We start from the raw sequence: 24266 nt of genomic DNA, 5'->3' as shown, positions 1-24266 counted from the left end.
CTGATTGTGAAATGTGAAATATGTATATCCATATGAAAAGTGCATTTCTCTCTGGCGTTCATGGCGAGTCCGCATCGTCAACTTCATCTTTGCAGCGACACAGAAAACAACAGTTTATTAATAAATAATTAAATGTCTCCTTGCTATTTTAGATACATTCATAATCATTACTTTAACCGGTTCTTTGTGGCAAGCTTTAAGCGTGCGGTCGTGCGCTTGAGTGCGGCTATATTACGTAAACGCTCATTATCCTGTGTAGGCTATATAGCCTATTTAAGTAGCATAATTAAAATAATATACAGGGGTGATTTGTCCACGAATGGCTTAAATTAACAACTACTAGTCGACTAGAAAAAAAATGTTTAAGTCGGAGGCAGCCCTTATTCCACATATTTTCGAGCCAGGCTCAGGCCATTCGCTCTCCACTCACAAGCTCTGATCGGAACAAACCCGAACCGCTGTCTGCTGAACTTGCGCAGAAACATCAACAGAGACATAACCAGCTTTTTTAAAAATTTAAAACTAAACATTTATACATTGGTGTGTATAAGAAAGAAAGAGAAAATGTCAGCATTTCATTGAGACTTGAGATTAAATAAACTGCTTAAATATTGTAGATCTTGTAGTATTAATTTTCACATGCAGTTACACATTGTCGGTTAAAAACAAGAAAGTGGCTGGTAAAAACATTGAGTGGCTGGTAGATTTTGAAATCCACTAGCCACAGTGGCCGGTGGACAAAAAAGTTAATTTCCATCCCTGAAATGCATACTCCGAAAGCGCTCCACAAGATATGTTTATACCATCTGGATGCTCAAAATTGATCGGGTGAATGCACGTTTTAAACAGCCGTTGTAAACTAATGCACTGATACATTGTAACGCACACACATACAGGCAGTAGCTCACACATCCTGCACAGATGTGCGCACAGAATCATTCAGTAGCACAGAAATGTATTGCCAACACTGTTCTTTGATTTATCAATAAAATAACGTAGAATCTGAAAAGGTCTAACTTCTAGCATTTATTTCTTAGTAACTAAAACCCACAGCTTCACTATTAGTAGAGAAACGCTGCCAGGTAGAATGAATTCCATGCAATCTCTCTCTCAATCATGCATTCATATGTAATCTTGACTGTGCAACTTTATCTGTATCTGATTTAGAACAAGCACAAATCTGTGAGAAATATAACAACAGCAATAAAAAGCTGTTATGTAGGAGGAGCAATAGCCTTGTGGGCAGCGCTGTGTCATATGCCATAGCTATGCACAAGGCAACCTGCATCTGTTCATTAATGACATCATCAGCGATTAGTCGACGTCATCTCAACTTTAATCACATAAATGTTGATACTTGATATCAGAAAATCTGAAGTCGTTCAACCCATAATCCGCATTGTATTATAGACAAGGCTTTGTCTCTTTATCTCTTTATCTTTGGATTGAAGAAGGTGGAAGTTCATGTACAGCTCTGTATGCTTTATCACCAGAGTGTGAGAGCATAATCCTGGAAAGTGCTAGTAAGTGCAGGAATAAGATATCATCACATCTAATGTGCCGAATATGGCACAGGGTGGGGATGCTCTCATGAGAAACAGGCTTTACATGTCACATTATCCACAAATAAACCTTGGTAATCAGCATGGGAGGATTAGAAGCGTGTTACTCCTTCCCAAGAGTCACATTTTACACATGACTGTCAGTCAGAGTATCACTGGAGGAAACATTACAACAACAGTTTTCCCATTTCCCCCTGGACAAAAAGTCCAACCTCTATCATTCAAATCATCCAAAATGAAAAATAACCTTTTAAGTACCTGATTTGAAATGTTCTACATTGTCAACATAAAATCGTGATTTATATGAGTTAACACCATATAGGATTTTTGGTTACACTTTATTTTAAGGTGTCGTTGTTACAATGTAATTTTATATTTAAGTACTGAGTAATATTAAGCAACTACATGTACTTACTATAGGGTTAGGGTAGGATTAGGATTTGGTTGAGGGTTAGTTGCATGTAATTATGCCTAGTTTACAGTTAATACTATGGTAAGTACATATAACATATGTAACAAGGACACTGTAAAATAAAGTGTTACCGGATTTTTCTCTCACCTAGCTTTGTTACCAGCATCCATGAGGTCAGCTATGTCTGTATAAGAGGTCACGGCCAGTTTCGAGAGGTCTTCCACATAAGGCCCAAGTAGAGGATGTTCCCGGACACGTAGGTTTCCTTTGTTCTTGGGGTTTAGCAGGTCCCTCACTCGCTCACAGTATATCTCCATATAAGCCACCTACAATGAGCATATAACAATTAGATAGAATATATAACCTGAGATAAAAGAACATATATATTTCTGTATTAATCTACTCTGTAAAATGCCACACATTGCCTTAAAAAAAATCCATAAAACCTAAAAACTCACAAGATACTCTATCATACAATAGATTAAGGTCAGTAATGTAATTTAACGAAATCAATACTTTTATTCAGCAAGGACAGGATCATATGTGACAGTAAAGACATTTATAATGTTATACTGTATATGCATGCATATCCACCAAACCCAGAACCACAATCCATTTCAGATCCGAACGGATTCAATTGTCTTCAGTATATATTTGGGAAACAATTATGAATCATTCCAAAATTAAAAAGCGTCAGAGCAAATATTTTACAGCATATTTAATACCACTGCCAATTTGTTTGTAGCTGAACATGTTTTACTCTTAGTTACTGAATTGAGCTTAGCTATTGAGCTTAATGCTTTTAGGTAACACAGCAAAAAAAGCATTTCAACAGATTAAGGAGAGCATGTGAAGTGAGTCCCAGGAATGGACTAAGGAGTCATGGTGTGTCTGCTGCTCACCTCCACCGAGTACGAGATCTCCTCATTGTTATTGTCATTGATTTTCTCAAAGAGATCTTCACAGAGCTGGGAGGGGGACAAAAGAGCACATTAGGGAGGAAAGAGAGAGCGATCGATACAGAGCACAAATAACTGCTGGACGTGCTAGACGGAGAGCTAATGCCCTAATGTCTTCTGGCAATGTCTGCTTTGAGATAAGAAACATCTCAGTTGCTGCTGAGCTCTTAAGCATGTCTTTTACTCTGGATCCATTAAGGTGATACATATGCTGTGATATTACATACGTACCAGAGGAATAATGCCTTCCTGTCCTTCCTCTTGCTTTCCCATCATGGTGTAGGACTTGCCAGCTCCGGTCTGGCCGTAGGCGAAAATGCAGACGTTATATCCCTCAAAAGCATGCTGCAACATCTCTTTTCCGATGTCATTGTACACAAGGTTCTGTGACGCAAAGCTGGGGTCGTCCGGCTAACACAGAAATGCAGAAAAGGGAACAAAAGACATTAATACAGACTTTTTTGGAGGATGATTAATTACAGCTGTAAATCTGACCACATGCACATTTTATTGTCCACTGAGCCAGCTCAGCAGAAAAAGCAAAAAGAGCAGGAAAAGGACAGAAGGAGAAAGAGAGAGAAAATTAGACTTACCGAGGTGTGAGACCAGTACGAGTAGTCGAAGCTGAAAGATTTGGGTGCTTCCTTTGGGTTCTTGGGGTTCAAAATAGCTGGAAAAGACAGGGAAATTCAGTATATATCAGTATTAAGTTTTTCACACAAAACACCTAGTGGTTGACCAATATGGGTTGTTTCAATACCCAATAATGACACCAATATCTAGAGTGAAAGGTGACAAGATGGCTGTCTGATATACTTTTCATTTATTTTAATAATTATGGCGATGATATCATTTGTAATGTAAAAATTTAAATAAATATATAACTCATTAAAATAAAAATGTTGCATTATAGAAATTTATTGACTGAATATAAAAATGTGTACTAAATTCACAGAAAACAGCCTGTGAACTGTAAACATTAAAATCTGCTATGGACAAATAACAGACTACAGTTAAAACAACTGTAAAAGACTGCACAATAACAGACCATTAAATAAAAATAATGTATTCAAATAAATTGATAAAAATATAAATTATAAAAATATATAAATATTACATAAAAAAAATTTTTTTAAATTAAACAAAATTTTGAAATATTGCCATACAACTAAATTAAATAAGTTGTATTACTAAAACTGAACCAAAATTAAAATGAAACCTGAAAATAAAGTCATATATATATATATATATATATATACATACACACTACTCCACAACCACTGTGAACCATGTGTTTGAGAGGTATTTTTGTTTTCAACAATTGAGAGAGGACACATTCAATCCAGTGGGGCCTGTGTAAAAAAAACTGATGACTCAAAAATGTCTTTGTGTGGAATCAGCAGGTCCACCTGTTGCATGTGACTACCCACAATTCTTCTCATTTCTCACAGTTGAAATACAATTAAACTTTTCCTGTTTTCTTTGACAGATATCTCACATACTATCCATTCGCTCACAGCAGGTTGCTACATATTCTTGCAGTCTTAATAAACAGGAATCTACAGGCTCGTTTGGTATTTGGCGTGTCCCAAATATTCAGCCAGACCCTCATCTCAACAACTCCACACCATCAGAACGCTAAGCCTGGGAGTGAGCAGCTCAAAAGTCTGCAGGGCCACAGGAATCTACTGTAGGATATTTATAGGTATCAGAGAGCCAGCTGCTGCAGTCCCCTCGACTGACTCGAAGAACCCGGCATGGCCCCCCGAGCGAGTTCAAGCCTTGATTCGATCCAGACAAACACATTCCACCAGCAGAGCGCAGGGTGGCGAGGTCAGTTGGCTAGGTGGGCGGAAAAAAAAAAGAGTGACTGACGAATGGGATGCATATGCTGCTGTCATAGCAACAATCCCAACAACAACATTACAACAACCTTTCCTGCTCCCGCTGTAACAAAAGTGACGGATCAGCCCAGAAATAGAGAAATGTGATGTTTTTTTCCACTTCAAAGTGCGCATGGATAGAAGAGAGAAGGGAAAGAGGTGCGGATTATACATAAATAGTCAATGGTCTAATTAAGCACAAGGTTCTCTGCAGATGAGGACGTTTGAGCCCCCTGCAATGAGTAAATCACCAGCAGCACCTATGGGACACTGGCTAATCTCACAGTCTTCATCTATTATTCAGTGGAAATGAGAGGGGAGGGCTGAGTACTGAGCCTCTTCTCTCTGCAAGATATCAGTTGAAAACTAGACTAGAAAGTGTAAAATGAATATTCAATATACAGCACTATCTGTAATGATTTTGCTGGTGAGTATCTGAAAAATCACCATAATTACGTGTCATTCCTTAGCTGTGTCCGAAATCACATACTGCCAGAGTAGGTGGTACATTTGATTAAAGTGCCCGCTCTCTAAACTCCTCCTTTCTGAGAGCTTCCTCTGCTCTGATTGGTCAGATGGCCCATCTGTTGTGATTGGTCTACCACTTACAGCGTGTGTTGGAAACGAAACGGCAGTTAACATAGCTGAATTTCAGCTCCGGAGGTTTCTTCCAAAGCCACTTCAATCAGACCATCTCGGCTTCCTCAGCACTCAGTGATACGAACACTTTTGACATATTATATTTCTTGCAATAAACTATTTGAATTTAATTCAAACGCAACCATGCTGCGTGTCGAAGTGCTGCCCACAATCAGCTTCAACAAAACTCTTTCGAGAAAAATCCATTTTAGAAAAAATATATAAATCTTGGTATATGAAATATTGTCAAAAAGCAAAATCAATTTTAATTTTAGCTTTATTATCTAGCTTTACTAGTAAAAGGGGAGGACAAATCCACAGGACCATCCTGGTCTCAAGAGTTTTCATGAAGGCATCCTTCTCAGAAAGCTGGTTAGTTGTGTGCCTCTTCGGAAAGATAACTGATACGTTCCCAGGTTGCTCCTTTTCTCGTGCCCTGCATCCTCGCATGGTCAAAGTGTCGAGGACAGGCCTGTGTCATTCAGAAGAAAGAGAGGCTAAATAAAGAGTGATTACACTTCTGACCTAAGGCCAACTGGAAACTGGAGCAGTGGACACACAGGGATTTACATTACCACAGTCTTTCTGCGCCTCTTTCCTGGAACAAAACACACAGAGGGACTATAAATGCCTCTCCCATCATGCACTGTGCTTTTCACCCATCATATCAGAACACTGATGAGATGGGAAGATCAGCACAGGGGCCGAAAGACAGATGGAAAACCGGCAAGCCTGGCCTTGCTCACATCCGCACATGTGTGGGTCACTCACACCTGTTTGTATCATTCTAGAGCCTCTACTATGTTTTGTGAGACATATTCATTCTGATATTTTCAATTGAAAGCGTAAATGAGAAAGGATTTTACTTTCAAAGCCTATATAAGCACTTCCTGTTATATATAAAGTCCCTAAAATTTAACTGGGAAATGAAAACACAAAGAGTTCAAATTATCTCTTGCCATTCATGTCTCCTACGTCAAAACTGCTCACGCAAGCCATAGCAAAAGTTAAGGCCTGTTACCATGACGACCACCACACTGATCAGTGGGATACAGAATCATCATCTGCGTTATACAATTTAATTTTATACATCCCCCTCAAAGACGTGTGCTGTTTTCAATTTTCAAGCTTGAAATATCAAACCCAAATTAAGTGACAATTGTAATGCCATTAGACTGTTAAAAATTCACATATTCATGTTTGAAAATCCCTTAAATCTGGCTGAACATGTAAAAAGCTTCAAATGAAAGCATTAGGATTTGTAAATTAGACATTAAGCCACACATTACGCCTGAGAAGATTCAATACATATGAACAGTGAACTGAGCAAGCCGTTTAAAAATAAATACATAGTTTCCACTATGTATACATAGTCTATGCTATATACATGCAAATGTTCTTTATTTACACAATAACTAATCCTAACTAATAGTATAGTAGTATAGTAAGAGTAAAATGGACTAAAAAGAATACATGGCATTGGCATTCCACCACTGATGACTTGGAAAAAACAGCCCTCTATTTAATATTCTGTTTCAATCTGTAAAAGTAAAGTCGGTCGCAACTTCTGGTTTATTCGGCCATATTTAAAATGTGTATGTTTAAGTTTTAAAGTCAACTGGAGAAAAACATGATCATTGACTAAATATTTGATTAAAAAAATACTATAAAATAAAATAATTATCTAAAAGGGAGAAACACTTCGCTGTGGGAATAACCTCCCTGTAAGTGTGCCCTGGGATAGAGATGTCAGAGTGAACATTTTATTACATTACTGAAAGCAGCTGACAATCTTCTTGTTTGTATTAGAGATTCAGTATACTATATTCAAAATGTATCCTACTGTTGAATAGGGTGTACCATACTACCTTAAAAGTTATCATTATTTTTAACCCAAAATAGCCCATTTTTTGTTCGCATATGAAAATGAACAGCATTCAATGGCCAAGGGTAGTGTAGCTAGCTAGCCATCTCCTCAAAGCTGTCTGTGAATGACAGTTTGAAGCTAACATGAGGCTAATTGCTACTGAGGTGGCTGAACTGAGTGAATAACCTCTCAAAACAGCCTCTCAACTCACACAATTATGTTTAGATAAAACGCTTGAGCAGACCACAAACCATCAGCCAACGGAGAGCCGGTCATTATGCAAATACAAAACTAAACGTGCTATTCACTCCTCCTAAACAATGTCCTGACCCCAATCCCCAGTCCTCTTCAGCTGAGACCAGCTTAATGTCATGTGATCATCAAAAACGAAGTCTGATTGGACGTTTAACTCACTTGCACACACAAATACAACACTTGTTCGGCAAGATATTCCAGAGAGAAACAATTATGCAAATGCTCACTTTCTGCAGCCAATTGACAAACCAACTCAGGGGTGAATTAGGTTGGCACAGCAATGACACAAAAACACACACACACATGTTGGTCTTCCTGCTAGGACGCCAGGGTACAGATGCACGAAGAAGGCTAATGGCTTTCATCACTGTAGGAAACTCAAGCAGGAGGGATTTTAAATGAGTTAGCAGACTACACCAGCTGACCTGCATGTGCACAGGAAAAGCTTAGAGGAAAGAATGAAAAACCCATCTGTCTGCTCAAAGCGCATCAACTTTCAGACTGTGATGATAAACCTGAGCTTATTTCAGATAGTGTGAGATGACCTGAGAATCGCAGGCATGCCCGGTCTAATGCGGTGGAATATGTGTCTCCTGCTCCGGACCCCATGAGACTTTGCTCTTTAGTCCAGAGGCAAATCAATATCCACTGCTAACAGCCTGCAGTGGTTTTAAAGGCATTATTATAAGACAAACAAAAAAACAGGCATTAAACATCTGAAATATATCCTCAGGAGTACCTTAAGTTTGCAGAGGAAAGTACATTTTAGCTGCTTACAAAAAACTTTTGGTTCCAGAAAAAGTTTCTGTACTATTGATTAACCATTGGATTTAAAATCCATTGCCAGGTTTTTACAATAAGCCAATTTTTGTTGTACAGTGCACAACAGAAAATACCCAAGACACAACAGAAAATACCCAAGACACAACAGAAAATACCCAAGACCAACATAACGATAGCAAAACAAATATCCCCCTGCCAAGATTTACACCCAGAATGGCATCTGCGAACACAGATCTACTGTACACTGCTGTATCCTTAAGAGGAAAGCTTAAACTGGACAGAGTGTGTTCCCATCTGGAATGATCTATGGACTGAACACCCATCTGCCTGTTGAGGCAGTAGAGAGCAACACACAGGCTCCACTTTCTTCTCACAGGTGCTGAAGATCAAAAGCAACCACAAATCATCATGAAACTAGCAAATGCCAAAGGTGTTCAGCAGCTTGAACCACACAGGCTGTGCCCACAAACCCTTGAGAAGTTTGTCACTCTTCTCTTTTCACCATTACTAGCAAAGTGATACTGTTATTATTCACTACAACATGTGGATTAGAAGGTTAAACCAATGACTATTTCGAAACAATAAGAGAACAGAGAATTAGTATATCAATGCAATATTGCACTGAGCAATGGAAAACACCAGTGCAGAGATGTTGTGGTGCACAAAAAAAAGTGTGACTTCCTCCTATCACTGCAAGTTCCTCATAAACATCGTACCGCTGTTTGACATCATAACAATATGATTGTTTATGGAAGGGCATTTCAGGATACAGACAGAGCTTTAAGCTCATCCTCTAGTTTCTGAGCAGTGTTGGGCTCAGTTACTGCTTTTGAGAAGTCTCAGTGAAGCCTCAGCATGCCGTCCACGCAGTTTTCATGTCGGCTACTGAAAGAGAATGAAAACAGGAAGGCTGAAGAACAATACTGAGCTCAAGCACCGCCGCCAGAGAATGCCAGGCCCTGTACAAAACATGAGGTCATCTGTTATGACTTTATAGAGGCCTATGAACTTATTCAGAGACCTACCACAATGAAACTCTTGAAAAAGACATTCAAAAAAAAGTTTGGTAGAGAAGCTGAGTATGGTATGACTCTATATACACCATGCTACAGCAAGTATTAACAGTTATTTTATATCAAATTGTATCACATTTCCCATAAAAATACTAAGCAGCACAACTGTTTTCAGCATTAATAAGATATATTTCTTGAGCATCAAATCAGCACATTAGAATGATTTCTGAAGGATCATGTGACACTGAAGACTGGAGTAATGATGCTGTAAATTCAGCTTTGCCATAACAGAAATAAATAACCTTTAAAATATATTAAAATAGACAAGTTATTTTAAAATTGTACTAACATTTCACAATATTACTATTTTCATTCTATTTTATTTTATTTTTTGCAAATAACTGCAGCCTTGGTGACGGGTGAGAGTAAAAAAGTTATTCGTGCCTGTAAAAACTGTCAGATTTAACAGGACTGCTTTTCTTGACTCGAAAAGTTTGATTTATGAGATTCCATCATGTTTGATTAAAGCAGACAGGAGAGGTGAGGACTGAATGAGAGCGCTGAATGATTGAATGATTATCTCCAGCACTGGATATAAGTGAAATAAGGGAGATTGCGAGATAGAAATCACTAGAAAAGTGAAGCTCTGCCCAGCTGCCAAGATGTCATCCGGAGTGCCCCGTCTATTTCTGTAGCACCAGATGGCAATCGCTGCCTCACATACTGACAGCACCTCAGCGAAAGGAAGGAATGTGCAGATTTCTGAACTCAGACCTTCCTGACACACTACACTCTGCAAATTGTCATGGGACACGTGCTACAGTATGTACACAAACGCAAACGTATATACGTACGTGTATGTGGCAAGAACCTGCCAGCAATAAAGAAGGTAAATTGAAAGTTGAAATGCAGAATTTCTTGCATCTGGTAGATTGTGTATGGTGGATACTTCTGTGATTTGCAAACTATTCTTATTCTGAATTCCTGAAGCAACAGCCAAGTTCATGTCAGCACCGTACATACAGTGTGACGATAATATGCCTACAAGCATACACAAACATACTGTACACCAGAGAAAACAGCATCAGGTTCAGAGCAGCATATTAGTGAGTGCAGGGCCAGAGAGAGAGAGTATGACACCTCTTCAGTTTCAGTCAGGACCAGCAGACACGTTCCACTCCTTATAAAACCACCACGCCAGTGGAAACGGGAAAGTCCAGGAAGCTGAACTCATTTTACAGATCACCCAGCTAAACATAGGCTGACGAATAAAGACTGCCGAGTTTGATAGTACCTCATCTTCTTGAATGGTTCAACAATATTGTTATATAAACATTAAAATAAATAAATAAATAAATAATTAATATTTGTATTATTATCACTACTGCTAATAGGAAGAACATTAACTTCACATTCTTGAATGGCCCAAAAATAGTTACATAATAGTTAAAATTATTACATAAATAAAAATTTACCTATTAATAATTTTATATTAAAAATATTTTTAATAAATTATTGGCACATTATTATTATAAATTACATTCTTGAAAATGTATGTCTTTTGTTGCTGCCTCTTCATAAAAGCAATAGGCTAACTAAGTTACAGAAGGATGTGCACTACTATAAATTGTTATAACCACTCACATTGTAGTTAACAAGACCCTGACTATGGTCAAATCCTTGCCATGCACAGCCTCTTGATTGCTTCATTTCAGAACATGAATTCCACTCACAATAATGTACATTAATGATCAATATTTAGGCCAAGAGAAAGACAAGGAGCAAAGACAGAGAAACAGAATAACTCTGAGCCCACGTTTTTGTTCATTGGGCTTTGGGTTTGCTCATCTCTTTGTGTCTACACCAACACCATGATGACTTTGGCCTGATGTGAACTGAGAGATCCTTAAACTCCTCCCACCACAGACATACAGAGAAATGAAGTGAACTTTAAAAGAGCTGTTCACCATCCTGCCCACTATACAGCCTCAGCATTTGGACGACAACACTGTTAGATGCAGTGGTTTTTGGTCTGTGGGATTCAATGGACGGCGAGTTTGAGCCAGCACTCTTCGCACCATGAGTTAACGCTACCAAGAGACCAGATGCCTAATCCTAGATGACTAATAACACCATTCTAACATCTAAGGAACAGCGGAAGGGATTAATTAAACTCATTTCTTTGTAAACTCAAGGTTAGCTGAAGGGCATTGAAAGCATGTGATACCGCAATTTTCGATGTGGGTGCAGATCAGGCCTCCATCTCCAGACAGAGTCCAGACTACAGGTACACCATGCCAAATGACATGGCGGCCAGGACAGACTCAGTGTTTTTCTACTAAATTCTGCTTTTCATTGCCATGAATAATACAGAATGAATAAAAGTAGTGGCCACGATTAGCCGTGCCTGGACTACAAAGCTCTATCTGCTGCCACTCTCACATTCAGTTCCCAGTTCACTAGGATTCTAAGACAGAAACCAGCACTGGAGAGAGAGACGATAGAGAGAGACGATGGTAGTGAACGATAGTTGGAAAGTGAGAGAATCAATGGGTAAAGCAAAGGAGACAAAGAAAGGTATTAGAGCAGGGACTCACAAATGTTTTGTCAGTCGAACCCCTTTGACCTCAAATATTTACTAGAATTACGCCCTGAGATTTTAAATGAATATTTAAAAAAGAAAAATTAACAAAACATTTGCATGTTCACGTTTCTCTGATGACTATTAAGGTTATTGGTCATTTTATTAATGACCAATAATGATGAATTACTATGATTAATTACTACATTACAAAGCAGAGAGTTCCAACTATGAATAGTTTTTATAATTTATTTAAAAAAACAAATGTTATGAGTAACTGTTGTTTTGTATTTTGTTGTGCTTTGTAATAAACCTTTCAAAAGTTTGAGGTCAGAAAGATTTTTTTAATGTTTTTGAAAGAAGCATTTTATGCTCATCAAGACTGCATTTATTTAATCAAAAACACAGTAAAAAAAACAGCAATATAATTAAATACTATTAATTTACAACTAAAATACTTTTTGTTTTGATATTTTAAAATGTAATTTATCCTGTGATGTCAAAGCTGAACTTTCAGCATCATTAATCCAGTCTTCAGTGTCACATGATCTGAAATCATTCTAATATGCTGCTTTTGTGCTCAAGAAACGTTTCTTATTATTCAATGTGGTGAAAAGAATGATATTTTTGATAAGTAGAAAGTTGAAAAAACAGCATTTATTTGAAATATAATTTTTTTGTAACAGTGTAAAAGTCTATTATTGATAGTTTTAATCAATTTAATGCATCCCTCCCTGTTGCATAAAAAAATGTTTTACACAAAAATAACAAATAACTGACCCTAATTTTTTAAACGGTAGTGTACAATAATTTAAGTAGCACTTTTCACAATCTAGTCAGTCCTTTTCTCACTGAATATCACATTTCATTCAGAAATGTGTCACATTAAATAAGTAAAAAGGAGTAGTGAATGTAGTTTCATGTTGACTAAGATTCACTGGAGCAGAATAACAAGTAATAACTGCTGTTTTTCTACCTCACTGCAGACAGTCCAGGAAGTGGAATGTCATTTTACATCAATAAGATTAATTGTGAGCATGAGGTGATATAACCGCTTGTCCTTAACTTCCACAAGGAGGAGGTGAAAACATGACTCTCAGTCATGTGACGTGCATGGAGGACTGTTTTGGCCTAATTTCATCCGCTTTGCAGTTGCTGTCTATGCATCCATGTCTTTATAGCAGAAAGAAAATACCACCATTCCAAGCACGACTCTGTGATGCTCTCTCACATTCTCGTGCACGTGACGAAGTCCGGACCTCCCACCCGCCCCCCGGCTCATCTCATCCTGCACCACTCCAGCAGATCAACCCCGCTATATGGGTAATTACAGACCAGACTGGCACAGCAAACAGCCGGCTTCCCTGTACAAGGAAATGTCCTGTGTAAATATATTATCTTTGGATGATAAGAAAACTGCATTTACATAGAAATTCATCTGCAAGATTTATGAAATCTATCAAATTTACCATAATAACCATGGTTTCTGCTAAAATCCCATTGATACTAAAGCTGCCCCCAACCCTAACCCTAAAGCTGACCCTGTTAAAAATCCGCATTTTAAACCCATGACACACCAACAGACACAGCGTCAGTCGGGCAATGTCTGGCCTTCTTTAAGCGTCGGTTCCCTCTAGTTCAAAATGGTCACCAAGCCCTGACTTGTTCACAGTTTGTATATCTGCAGTTCTAGTTTCAGTTTCCCTTTTTGAATGACGAAAATACCTATTGATATCTGCTGATGTAGACATTGATATTCTTAAACGCAGGCACAGAACACACATGCTAGTTGACAGTGGTCAGTAGTCCTTTTGGTGTGTTTAAGCGCAGATTTTTGGCCGACTCACAGCCGACGAGAGGCAACACGGTCAGCTTTCGTCACCGCTAGTTCTTTGACATCAGCTTGGTATGTCCCAGGCTTTAGAGCAAAAACATCAAGGACAGACTGAAATTCTGCAGGAAGTACAAGAATTGGACAGCAGAAAATGATGCAAAGTTATTTTCTCTGATGAAGGCCCCTTCTGACTGTTTGGGACATCTGGAAAATCAATTGTCCAGAGAAGAAAAGATGAACAATACCATGAGTCCTGTGTCGTGCCAGCAGTGAAGCATCCTGAGACCATCCATGTGTGGGGTTGCTTTTCATCCAGTCCCATGCATAAACAATGGCATCAAAACATCCTGCAAGAGCAACTTCTGCCAATGATCCAGGAGCAATTCTGTGATGATCTGTGCATTTTCCAGCATGATGGAGCACTATGTCACAAGGCAAGAATCAAGTGGCTCTGAGATCATTTCATAATTGAAATTTTGGATCCATGGCAATGCAACCTCCTGGATCTTAATCCCGTAGAGAACCTGTGGTCAATCCTCAAGAGGCGAGAGGACAAACAAAAGTCCACAGCTCTGAGCACTAATAAGGAAAGAATGGATCGACATCAGTCAGGATTTGGCCCAGATGCTGATGCATGCCAGAGCGAATTGCAGAGGTTATGAAGGATCAACACTGTAAATAATGATTCTTTGCATATATTGAAAGTTTTTGCCAATAAAATCCTTTGAAAATGCATATTGTTTACCAGTATACCATAGAAACGTAAAAAAAGAATCCCAAAATACTAAAGAAGCAAACTTTGCGAAGCACAAAATTGATGTCACTGCCAAAACTTTTGGCCATGGCTATACACTGCAACAAGCTCAGGGAAGGGAAATGATTATAAATAATTATACTTCATTCACTGAAAAGTATAGATCAACAGTTAGTGTAATCTAAAATACCCAATATTTACGTGTGCCATTTTTATGCTTATCAGAGTTTTTCAGCATTAGCATAGCAACATGATAATGTCAAACTCTTTGTAAATATATTGCAAAACAGTGTACTTTAGAAATACAAGAGTTTATGAGAAACAGCAAATCTGTGATGACAATTATATAAGTGTTTTAAATGAATATGAATGTAGGGCGACTTTGGATCATCACTCATATTTCATATAATTCACATGCTGCTGTGGTCTTTAAGTGTTTATGAGCCTCAGCCTGTGTGTTTCTACAGCTGGTCAGAGCCCCAACTTATGCTATTAGCGAGGTTTTATTTTTGGCCTGCAGTAAATCAGAAACACAGTTCATCACAGTACATCAGTTGAAAAAATAACTTGAGAATATTTCTCACACACACACACTGCATCCCAAGCCAGTTTCTTCAGATGTTCAATTTTAATTCTTTGTACATGGACAAGCTGCTCAGATAAGACACAGAGAGCAAGACAACGCACTAGGTTTGAGACGCAGCCGGTGTTTAAGAGTTACAGATGGGGAGTGATAAAGGAGACAAATGTAATAAGACATTGCCAGCAACTTGACGGCTGGTAAAAGATTGAGGTATACCGGTGATGGTCTGCAACAGCTGTTCTACATCTAACCTTATTTTTTTTTAAATCACAGTGTGAGGAACCAAAAAAGGAAGCTAAATGGAAAACGGCTGACAAGAAGGGCAGAAATGAGGCATTACAGAAAAAGCAGAACTGCCAAGTACGAAGAGAGAAAAACTGAAGCCACATTCCTGGGTTAAACTACTTCATCATTACAAAATCAAACCTTAGATTAGAGCATAGAGCTGTCATGATCATGACATATTGGCTGACAAAAGGAGGCAGACTGACATGATGTAGGCTATAAAATATTTTAAATATTAATAAAATATTCACACATTTTAGAGTCAACTATATGTTAGAAAACCTACATAATAATAATAATAATTATTATTATTATTAAATAGTAGTAGTAGCAGTAGTATGAAAATTTGAATATCCAACAATAATACATCTCTGTCTTATTTGCACTCATCATTGTAAAGCTGTCTGACTTGTAATGGCAAAAAAAAAAAAAAATTAAATTACGCCAATATTAAAATAAATTGAAACTTAAGTGCCAATACGTTAATTAGGAGCACTCTCATATAACGCACTACTTTGCCAATCATGAAATAAAGGCATAAAATGCACATTAAATATGTTTATATTTTTTCATTTCAATATTTGCTTAATATTCCATTATTTTGGAAGGCAATATATGACTGTAATTTAAAGTGCATATAATAATCATGGTAATTTCAAATCATGGTGATTAGAAGGGTTGAGAAGGGCAATTATGTAATAATGGCAACAGGCCTACCTTACATCATCACACAGTCCTAAAGGAAAGATGATATACTTAGATGATTTAAAAAAAAACAAAAAAACATAAACCAATTCTTAATATAGACAATATCTTAAAATAAAATGCAAGTAGATCATCTTGAATTGGGATTTTAATTAGAATCACCAAATTTCTCCAAACTGAAAAATCCATCTACCGGGTTGAGTGGCAGGTGCAGCTGTAATCTGCAAGGTGAGAAGTGGCATTTTGAGTTTACACCCATGCACCTGCAATGGTCACTGGGATTAATGCAGGAGTCTGGTGACCTAAGGTACGCTCACGGGATTACATCCGTAATCAGGTCAATCGTTTCTGTCTGCACTTAAAGCCCAAGAGCAAGATGACCTTCCAAGTGTCCGAACCACATCAATCTATGAATTCTCTTCACCTTTTTTTCTCTCTCTCTCTCAATCAATAAAAGCTTTTCTGTCTCTCAATTTCAGTGTGCAAAGCTTTTACAGACAACTCTTCCCCTCCTGTGTCTGTGATGGCGGTCCCCAAGGGCCTGCTGTCAGGATGACTCCATCCACCATCTCATTAGCAGAGATGAAACAGTCTAAAATAAGAGGTCAGAGTAGTATTAGCTACAGGAACACCATTTTATATACTAACAGAATTTCCAAAGTATGCAGCTAGTACTGTTGCTAATGTGGTTGCTAGACCATTATGGTTGGTTACTTATTGGTCAAATAATCCCATCCACAAGCCTCTAAGACTACGTTCACACTGTCAGTTTTTGGGATTGACATCCGCATTTACTTCCAGGTGTGAATCTCGAAATGCTCACACAGCAACTCATAGTAGCGTCTCGAATAACTGTCTGTATGAACGTGCATTGGGAGTCAAGCCTGTATTCTCTATCAGTAAGTATAGCTCCAGTGACCAAAGTAATATCAAAGATGGCAATGTCCATAGAACTGAAGTGTCATCACTTTTGTCACGAAAAGATTCCAATCTAGCAGCGAGTTCATACATCAACCCTTCATGAAACGACAGCAGTTTTTATATCTGGGGTGGAGAGTGGAGCATTTGAGTCGCAAATAGAACAAGACTGACGGGAGCAGCTCCGGTGGAGAACAGTGACTAAGTTACCGAAAGCGAAACCACACACGAAAACCTACAACACACGATGTTGAACCGAGAAATGAGTTTGTGCAGTGCAGAGCGTCTCTCTCTCAGACTGCATTACGTGACAGACAACTAATTGTCCAGTCCGGTTCTGTTCACACAGCACGGGTTTTCTGAGAAAGCGGTTGTGAGTCCTGAAAATGTGAGTTTGGTTATAGAATGCATTTTTCACAACTTGCAGATACGAGTTGTAATGTTTTTTCGATAGACATATTTCATGTCATATTTATTTTTATTTGTCAACATTTTCATAACAGTGTTTTAATTAAAGTATTTTCATTATCGCCATGATGGACACTCATTTTTTATACCAAACAATATTCGAAAGTCGAAATGAAAAATTGACAAAAATGTCCATCCCTATTGGGAACCAAACAACACTGGAACCCATTGACTTCCATTGTATGAACAAAAAAATATTTCTCAAAATATAATTTAGGTTCCACAGTACAAAAAAGTATTTTATTTAAATAAAAAAATGTAAAAAGTTTAAAGATATTTTAAAGAATGTTGGTAACCTGATAGTTGGTAACGGTAGCCTTTGACTTCCATAGTAGGAAAAAAAGTCAATGGTTACTGTCAACTGTCTGGTTACCAATACCAAAATTCTTTAAAATATCTTACTTTGTGTTCAACAGAAGAATTAAACTCATACAGGTTTGGAACAACTTCAGAGTAAGTAAGTTATGACAAAATGTACATTTTTGGGTGAACTATCCCTTTAAATCCCCCACTCAATAATCTTTGCTGATATTTGTTCACGACACCACTGCTGAAGATGAAAAGAGAGATGAGTTTTCATTCCCTCAACAGTTTTCCCTTCATAAAAGAAAAGGTCACAATAACAATAGATTCAGTGCAAGAGGCCAAGATCTCTCAAGAGAGATGTGAGAGAGAAAGGTTTTACAGGTTTAATCTCCATACAACCCAATGCTTATTAATATCTCTTCTTTCAGATACAACACACAAAAAAAAACACACGCATGAATAGCAACATTCAACTTCCAAAGACGATATTAATACTTCACTCAAGCAAAAGCCCACATATTCCTCTAGAAACAGAGCTTTTTGCAGCAGATACAGTGATAAGAAGAAGAATATCTGCTTCAATCTGAATGGAGAGAGCATCTTCATAGGAACACGCCATAGTACAAGGTAAACAAACGGTCCAGACAAACATTCATCTTAAAGATGCTGTCTAAGCAGTGGACATCACCATGGTTACCACATCTCAGAGCAAACGAATCACTAGAGACCAAACATTAAGGTCGTTCTGCTTTTTGCTGTGTGTATCTGCCACGAGCATCCTTGACCCTGACGGCTCAGCACTGAATAAGACAACATTCCCAGCATGCCATCTGCAGTAGTGTCCTAATGAAGGGGGTGGGCCGAATGCTAACCTCACGCTCCGGTTTCAGTACGCAGTCTGCGCATATGTGCTAGAGTGCATTGTGACTGCAGACTCTGAGCTCTACTTCCTGTGCAACTCTGGCCTTCTCTCAGGTGACCTTGTACCTCCTATGGACCACTTTGTTTACCATGGGGTTTAGGCCAATAATGATTATGTAAATTAAGAAGATGTTTGATATGACAAAAGCGTCTCTCTCACAGCCTAACTATTCAGGATGACAAAAATTTGGCTGAATAATTAAAGCCAATAGATGACTAGTATAGTCAAGCTCGATTGTGAATTTGAGTTAAATAAGCCTCTAGCAAAAGTCTTCAGTTTACCAGTGTTTATTCAGCTCTTCAGCTTCAGCACACGCAGCTCAAACTGCAATGCACAACATTAATCACTATGATTGGGTCTGTCATATAGGCTACATAACATTATAAAGAGAACACTATTGTAATAAAACATTATGAACTCTTTGGGTTTAGTTGCCGTGTTTCAGCGCGTTTACGGGAAGAGCGAATCCACAACAGGAGTTACATATTCTGACTAGCACGTAACTTAGTTTAAGTTCACTTGTGCATTTGCGTCATTTTGTGCATATGTTATAATACTGTTTATGTATATTCAAAAACATTGATAATAATCTATTAATAATAATTAGCATTTTCATCCACAATATGGTTTAATTAAAATGGCTTTTAATGGTGAGACTTTTGTTTTTGTAATCAGGAGTTATATAAATTTAGATTTAGATTTATCGGCCAATATATCGGTTATCGGCTTTCAAATATAAAGTAGTATCGGCTACCTATCGGTATCATCCAAAATTAAACAATTTCATAATGGTTTGTCTGTAAATTACGGTTTTACATGGATAATGTTTTCAAAACACTCACTTGCAATAAATACTGCAAAAAATGAGTAATACTTTTTCTGCATACACATCTTTTTTTTTGTGCAAAAAACTTAATTAACATTATAAGTGAACCTCAAGGAATGCATCAAAATATTAATAAAAAAATCCATGACATGACCCCTTTAACTTAGTCCATCATGAGATTTGAAGCCTCATGAAGTTAAAACTATGGCTGGGTAAATACAGATTTTCCAATTAATCTCAATCTTATTTTGAACACGTTTAATTGATTCTACAAAACCCAAGAGCCAGTGTTTATTACACCTCGACAACCAAATGACTCTTATGAACCAGTTCATTTGTATGAATATAAAGTGCAGGCTATATAAACTTGAATATACACAAAGTGTAGACCTGGATTACTGACCTTAATTATTACTGAAATAGACAAATTAATCATAATCAAATCAAATCAGAACCAATAGCTAGTGATTTGAATTGAAAAACGTGAATGGATATCCATCTATAGTTAAAACCAATACAAGTGTCAATTTACATCTTCCCTATATATAAAAACCCTCGCTGGGTAATTTATCACTGACATGCTGTCATTGCAACTTAAAAGGTTACATAGGTCCGTATTTTCTTTCTTAATGCATCTTAAGAATTAGCACCCCACCATTTCTTTGTTAAATGTTACCTTGTTCAAAGCAGCTCGATGAATCACATCTCAGAGAGCACAATGACTCACTGCTCGCAAATGGACGTTAACAACCCATATGTTGTCCAAAAAACAGCTAATACAGTATGCCGAGTTACACTCACAATGCACAAGGACTGATTTTTTTTGCCGAGTTACGCTCAGAATGCACGAGGACTGATTTTTTACATATCTTCTACAAATGAGTCAAATAGTATTATCATAATGGTATGAAAAACTCTTAAGTTAAAAAATTTGACAAACAATTTTTATATCAAAGGGTCCATGAATTCTTGATGTGTGGTCAGGCGTTCTTCTTCATTAGGGTGTAATAACGATAACACCTGAAACACGGGCGATAACATCAACTCATTTCCTTTCACTGGCTCTCTCTTCCTCTAACACTAAACTAATGCAAAACTGATGAACAAGAGACCCGAGCTGCAGGTTCAAGCCACACAATATCTTCTTCACACTCAGGACCTCAACACACTAAAGTCCCTCAGGCAGAAATTCTTTGAGTCCTCTCATTTTTCCAAAGGAAGGGGATTTCACAAAGAGAGGCTCTTCTTCCCTTCAAGATCAAACAGAATATCATTTCCACTTCTATTCTTTCTTTTCAGTCACTCAGGTTGCAGATTTCCAATAAAACTTGAACGCTATCTAACTCTGAAAATCTCATAGGCTAAAGCCAAAAGCATATACTAGAGCCACCTTGTCTGGAGGCATGTGACCAAATACGAGAAGCTTACAATTAAAACAAAGTATGAGAGCCATAGAGACAAGTATATACTTACTGGTGGAGTTCCCTTGCATTTGTATAATGCATTTTGATTCCTTGTTGGTCTCCCTTGAATTGAAGGGTCGCACTCTGACAGCCACTTTCACAGAGCCAGACATGGTTGAAGTTGTTGTGATTCAATCCCACAAAATGTTCTCCTACAAAAAGAAACAAAATAATAATGTTTTTTTCCATTGCCACAGATATTAGGCTAAAGGTACAAGAACACATTTCACAGACGTTATCCAGAATTATCTCATCAGATTGCATTGAGTAAACAAGACTTCTAAATAGATCAGAAGGCACCATAACATAATTTATGCAATGAAAGAAAAGAAAAAGATGATAAATGGTTCCACAGATTTTGATTAATGATTTTCCATGACTTTTTAATTAACTTCTGTTTCCTTGATATTAGATTAGGGATTATTTTTATTTTCACAATAAGCAGTATCAAATATAAATGTCAATGACTTTAACTCTATAACTCTATTGATACATGAATTTCTAAGGCCTCTAAATATTTTTAGCAAGTAGTGCTATACCTAAGGTAATAAAAGTATTATACCTTTTAGTATAATTCTAAAAATGTCCACATTTAGGCTGTGGACTGTGGTACACATCTTTTTGAGTTTTATATTTTATAAAGTAAACTTGAGCGTAACTTTCCTATTCATATTTTAAAATAAACTGAACATTTATTTGTACTTGCAAAATATCTCGCAATCATGATTGTATTGCATTGCATTATGTTTTCCCCACACAATTAAAACTTTATTCTTTAATAAAAAATCTAAGCATTTAAATATTATCTTATTAAGACATATATTTGGGAGATATAGAGTGATGACTGATAGATACCTTTATGCAGTTTATGCAAGTAGTCTGCTATACTGTTTTCACTGAAAATGTTACTGATTTACATTACAAGCAATCAGAATTTCATCTTACTTTTTTGCCATATAAATAAATAAACACTTTCTGCACCAAATAGCATATTTTTGCTCGGTATGGACCTCTAAATAAAATTGAGGTGTTTTTCTCCTCTCAGTGTGAGCCCGATATGGGCCGTAAAAGCCATAAAAGGCCAAAAAAATTATACAAAACAGAAAACATATGCAAACTGTTTTTTAGAATTTCTTTTGTATTATGTCAAAAAGGTTCAAGAAACTGTTCCGTTTAAAAAAAATGTGTCAGGCATTCTAGGGGTAAAAACCATGGGTAAAACATAGAATATTTAGAATTTTTTCATGGCTGTGGGAATGCTTATGATAATTCCAATGATGAAAAAGGACCAAGACATAAACTTTCCCTTTCCCTTATGTAAATTTTAACCCAAAATCTTAAATCTGAATATAAAAATGTGCATAGAGCTGCCTGTTATATGTCAACAACCCATTTATCCTATTAAATACCCGGTGGGCAAAGGTGATACCATAGTATGCAGGAAGATATCCAGCACAGAGACAGAGAGAAAGAGAGACAGACAGACAGAGACAGAGAGAGAGAGAGAGAGAGAGAGAGAGAGAGAGAGAGAGACAGAGAGAGAGAGAGAGAGAGAGAGAGAGAGAGAGAGAGAGAGAGAGAGAGAGAGTTTATCAGGAATATTAGATGGTTCCTTCACGGACTCATAAACATGGCGGCCGCTCGCCTGCAGCAGCAGGGCTGGGCCTGTGTGTTCACACGCTCACTACACAAGTAAACACATCTGAATACCGTCATGACATATCGAAACAACATGCGCCGACACATAACAACGCCAGTCTATTTCCTTTAAAAATGCATGCATCACTTAATATGGGCGTGACATTTGTTATTTAGTATTGGTTTTATCGACCGGCTTGTGGATTACGACGAATCTGACAATGCAGCAATTATTTTTGAAGTTCAAATCTCTTGAGTGTGACTGAAAAAATGAACAGTCCGCTGTTCAAGCACATGACACCAAAAAGAGGATGTTTTCATCCTTGCCCTTGTAGTCATCCACTGAATTAAAGGCATACGCCCATGAAAATCAATCTGCCGGATAAAACACAAGTCTGTCTAACAGTTAACGTTACATCAGTAATGAGACAAACAAATTCTCTTTCGATCCACTCTTATAGAATTGTGTGGTACTAAAACAACACATTAAAAACGTTTATCTTTCAAGGATACACCGACTTCACTCTGTGATTTAACGGAGACTGGTGGGCGACTCGCAACAACATATCCGGCGATGGCATAGTTGCACTAAGTCAGAATGATCCACCACTGATATAAATTTGATCAAACCGTTAAATTATTCTAATAAGCACTAAATCAAGTATGACATTGTAACATTATGGATTGGCTTCCTTGAGGATCGCACGGGCACGTTACTATGTCTATGTCCGATTTGAGAACAAATCGTTCTTTTGATTCGGATCCTTGCTGGGAACCGGTTCCCCAGCCGGAATGAACTGCTGTCACGAATACAATAAGTCCGAGAGGTTCTGGAGTCAACAACTCACGGACTGACTTATTCAACGGAGAATCGTTTTTTTCCCACCTGATCCGCGACGCTGATAACCGACGATTGAGGTGACAGTACGAGCATTTGGAGAGAAACAATGATACGAATCACTGAATCAGTTTTGAGCCGGTAACGTTACTGTTCGAAAGAACCGATTCGTGGAAATGTGCCGAACTTCCCATCACTCTTCTTTCTATGAACTCGGTGACTTTCTTTGCATAACCCTCAGATGGGTTTGTCATTTGAACATTTATTTTCATTTATAAATATAAATAAATAGTAAGAGTATAATACCACTATTAAGTTGCGCTAAAGCAATCAACTGCAACAAAAAAAAGCAAAACATTCATTCGCATTCCTAAACGCAACTCGGGCAATGTATACTCAAACTCAAATGTATAAGTATTACAATCATCTCAGAGAAAAGACGAGACTTACCGCTGTATATCCACACGTAGAGACGACTAGAACACCATAGAAATCCTGCACGGTGCCAATTCTCCAATGACGTCTACAACCAGCAGCAAAAATCAAAAAAGACTGACGGTTAAGTTCTTAATAGCTCCTTTATTATTATATACACCCATTATAGCTCCGTTTCATTCTCCAGCACCGCGCAAGATGATGTTTTTATTAGGCTGATGCTGGTGTCGTTGGACCGTTCCTCTAGCAGGCTTAGGATATGGATGAATGCCTTGATTTACTGAAATGATTACGTCAACTGCCGTGTCAACATCGTGAATGACAGACCGTCTGGCCA

At 37.6% G+C, this 24266-nt stretch overlaps 1 protein-coding gene across 7 annotated transcripts in view; it reads right to left on the bottom strand.

Annotated features, from left to right (window-relative positions):
- The window catches only part of kif1b (kinesin family member 1B), a 72298-nt gene extending 48086 nt beyond the window's left edge, over positions 1–24212 (bottom strand). For all 7 annotated transcript variants that reach the window (XM_082144858.1, XM_082144863.1, XM_082144860.1 and 4 more), the window contains exons 1-6: positions 23945–24212; positions 21029–21170; positions 3527–3603; positions 3165–3344; positions 2877–2942; positions 2122–2300 (exon numbers count right to left, since the gene is read on the bottom strand). In XM_082144858.1, coding sequence (XP_082000984.1) covers positions 2122–2300; positions 2877–2942; positions 3165–3344; positions 3527–3603; positions 21029–21131 — 605 coding nt within the window. In that variant the 5' untranslated portion in view covers positions 21132–21170; positions 23945–24212. The remainder of the gene's footprint in view (positions 1–2121; positions 2301–2876; positions 2943–3164; positions 3345–3526; positions 3604–21028; positions 21171–23944) is intronic.
- Between the last annotated feature and the right edge of the window lie 54 nt (positions 24213–24266).

Source organism: Leuciscus leuciscus (genome assembly GCF_965113295.1).
Source record: "Leuciscus leuciscus genome assembly, chromosome: 18".
In the NCBI taxonomy this organism is placed as follows: Eukaryota; Metazoa; Chordata; class Actinopteri; order Cypriniformes; family Leuciscidae; genus Leuciscus; species Leuciscus leuciscus.
This window is presented reverse-complemented; position numbering and strand designations above follow the sequence as displayed.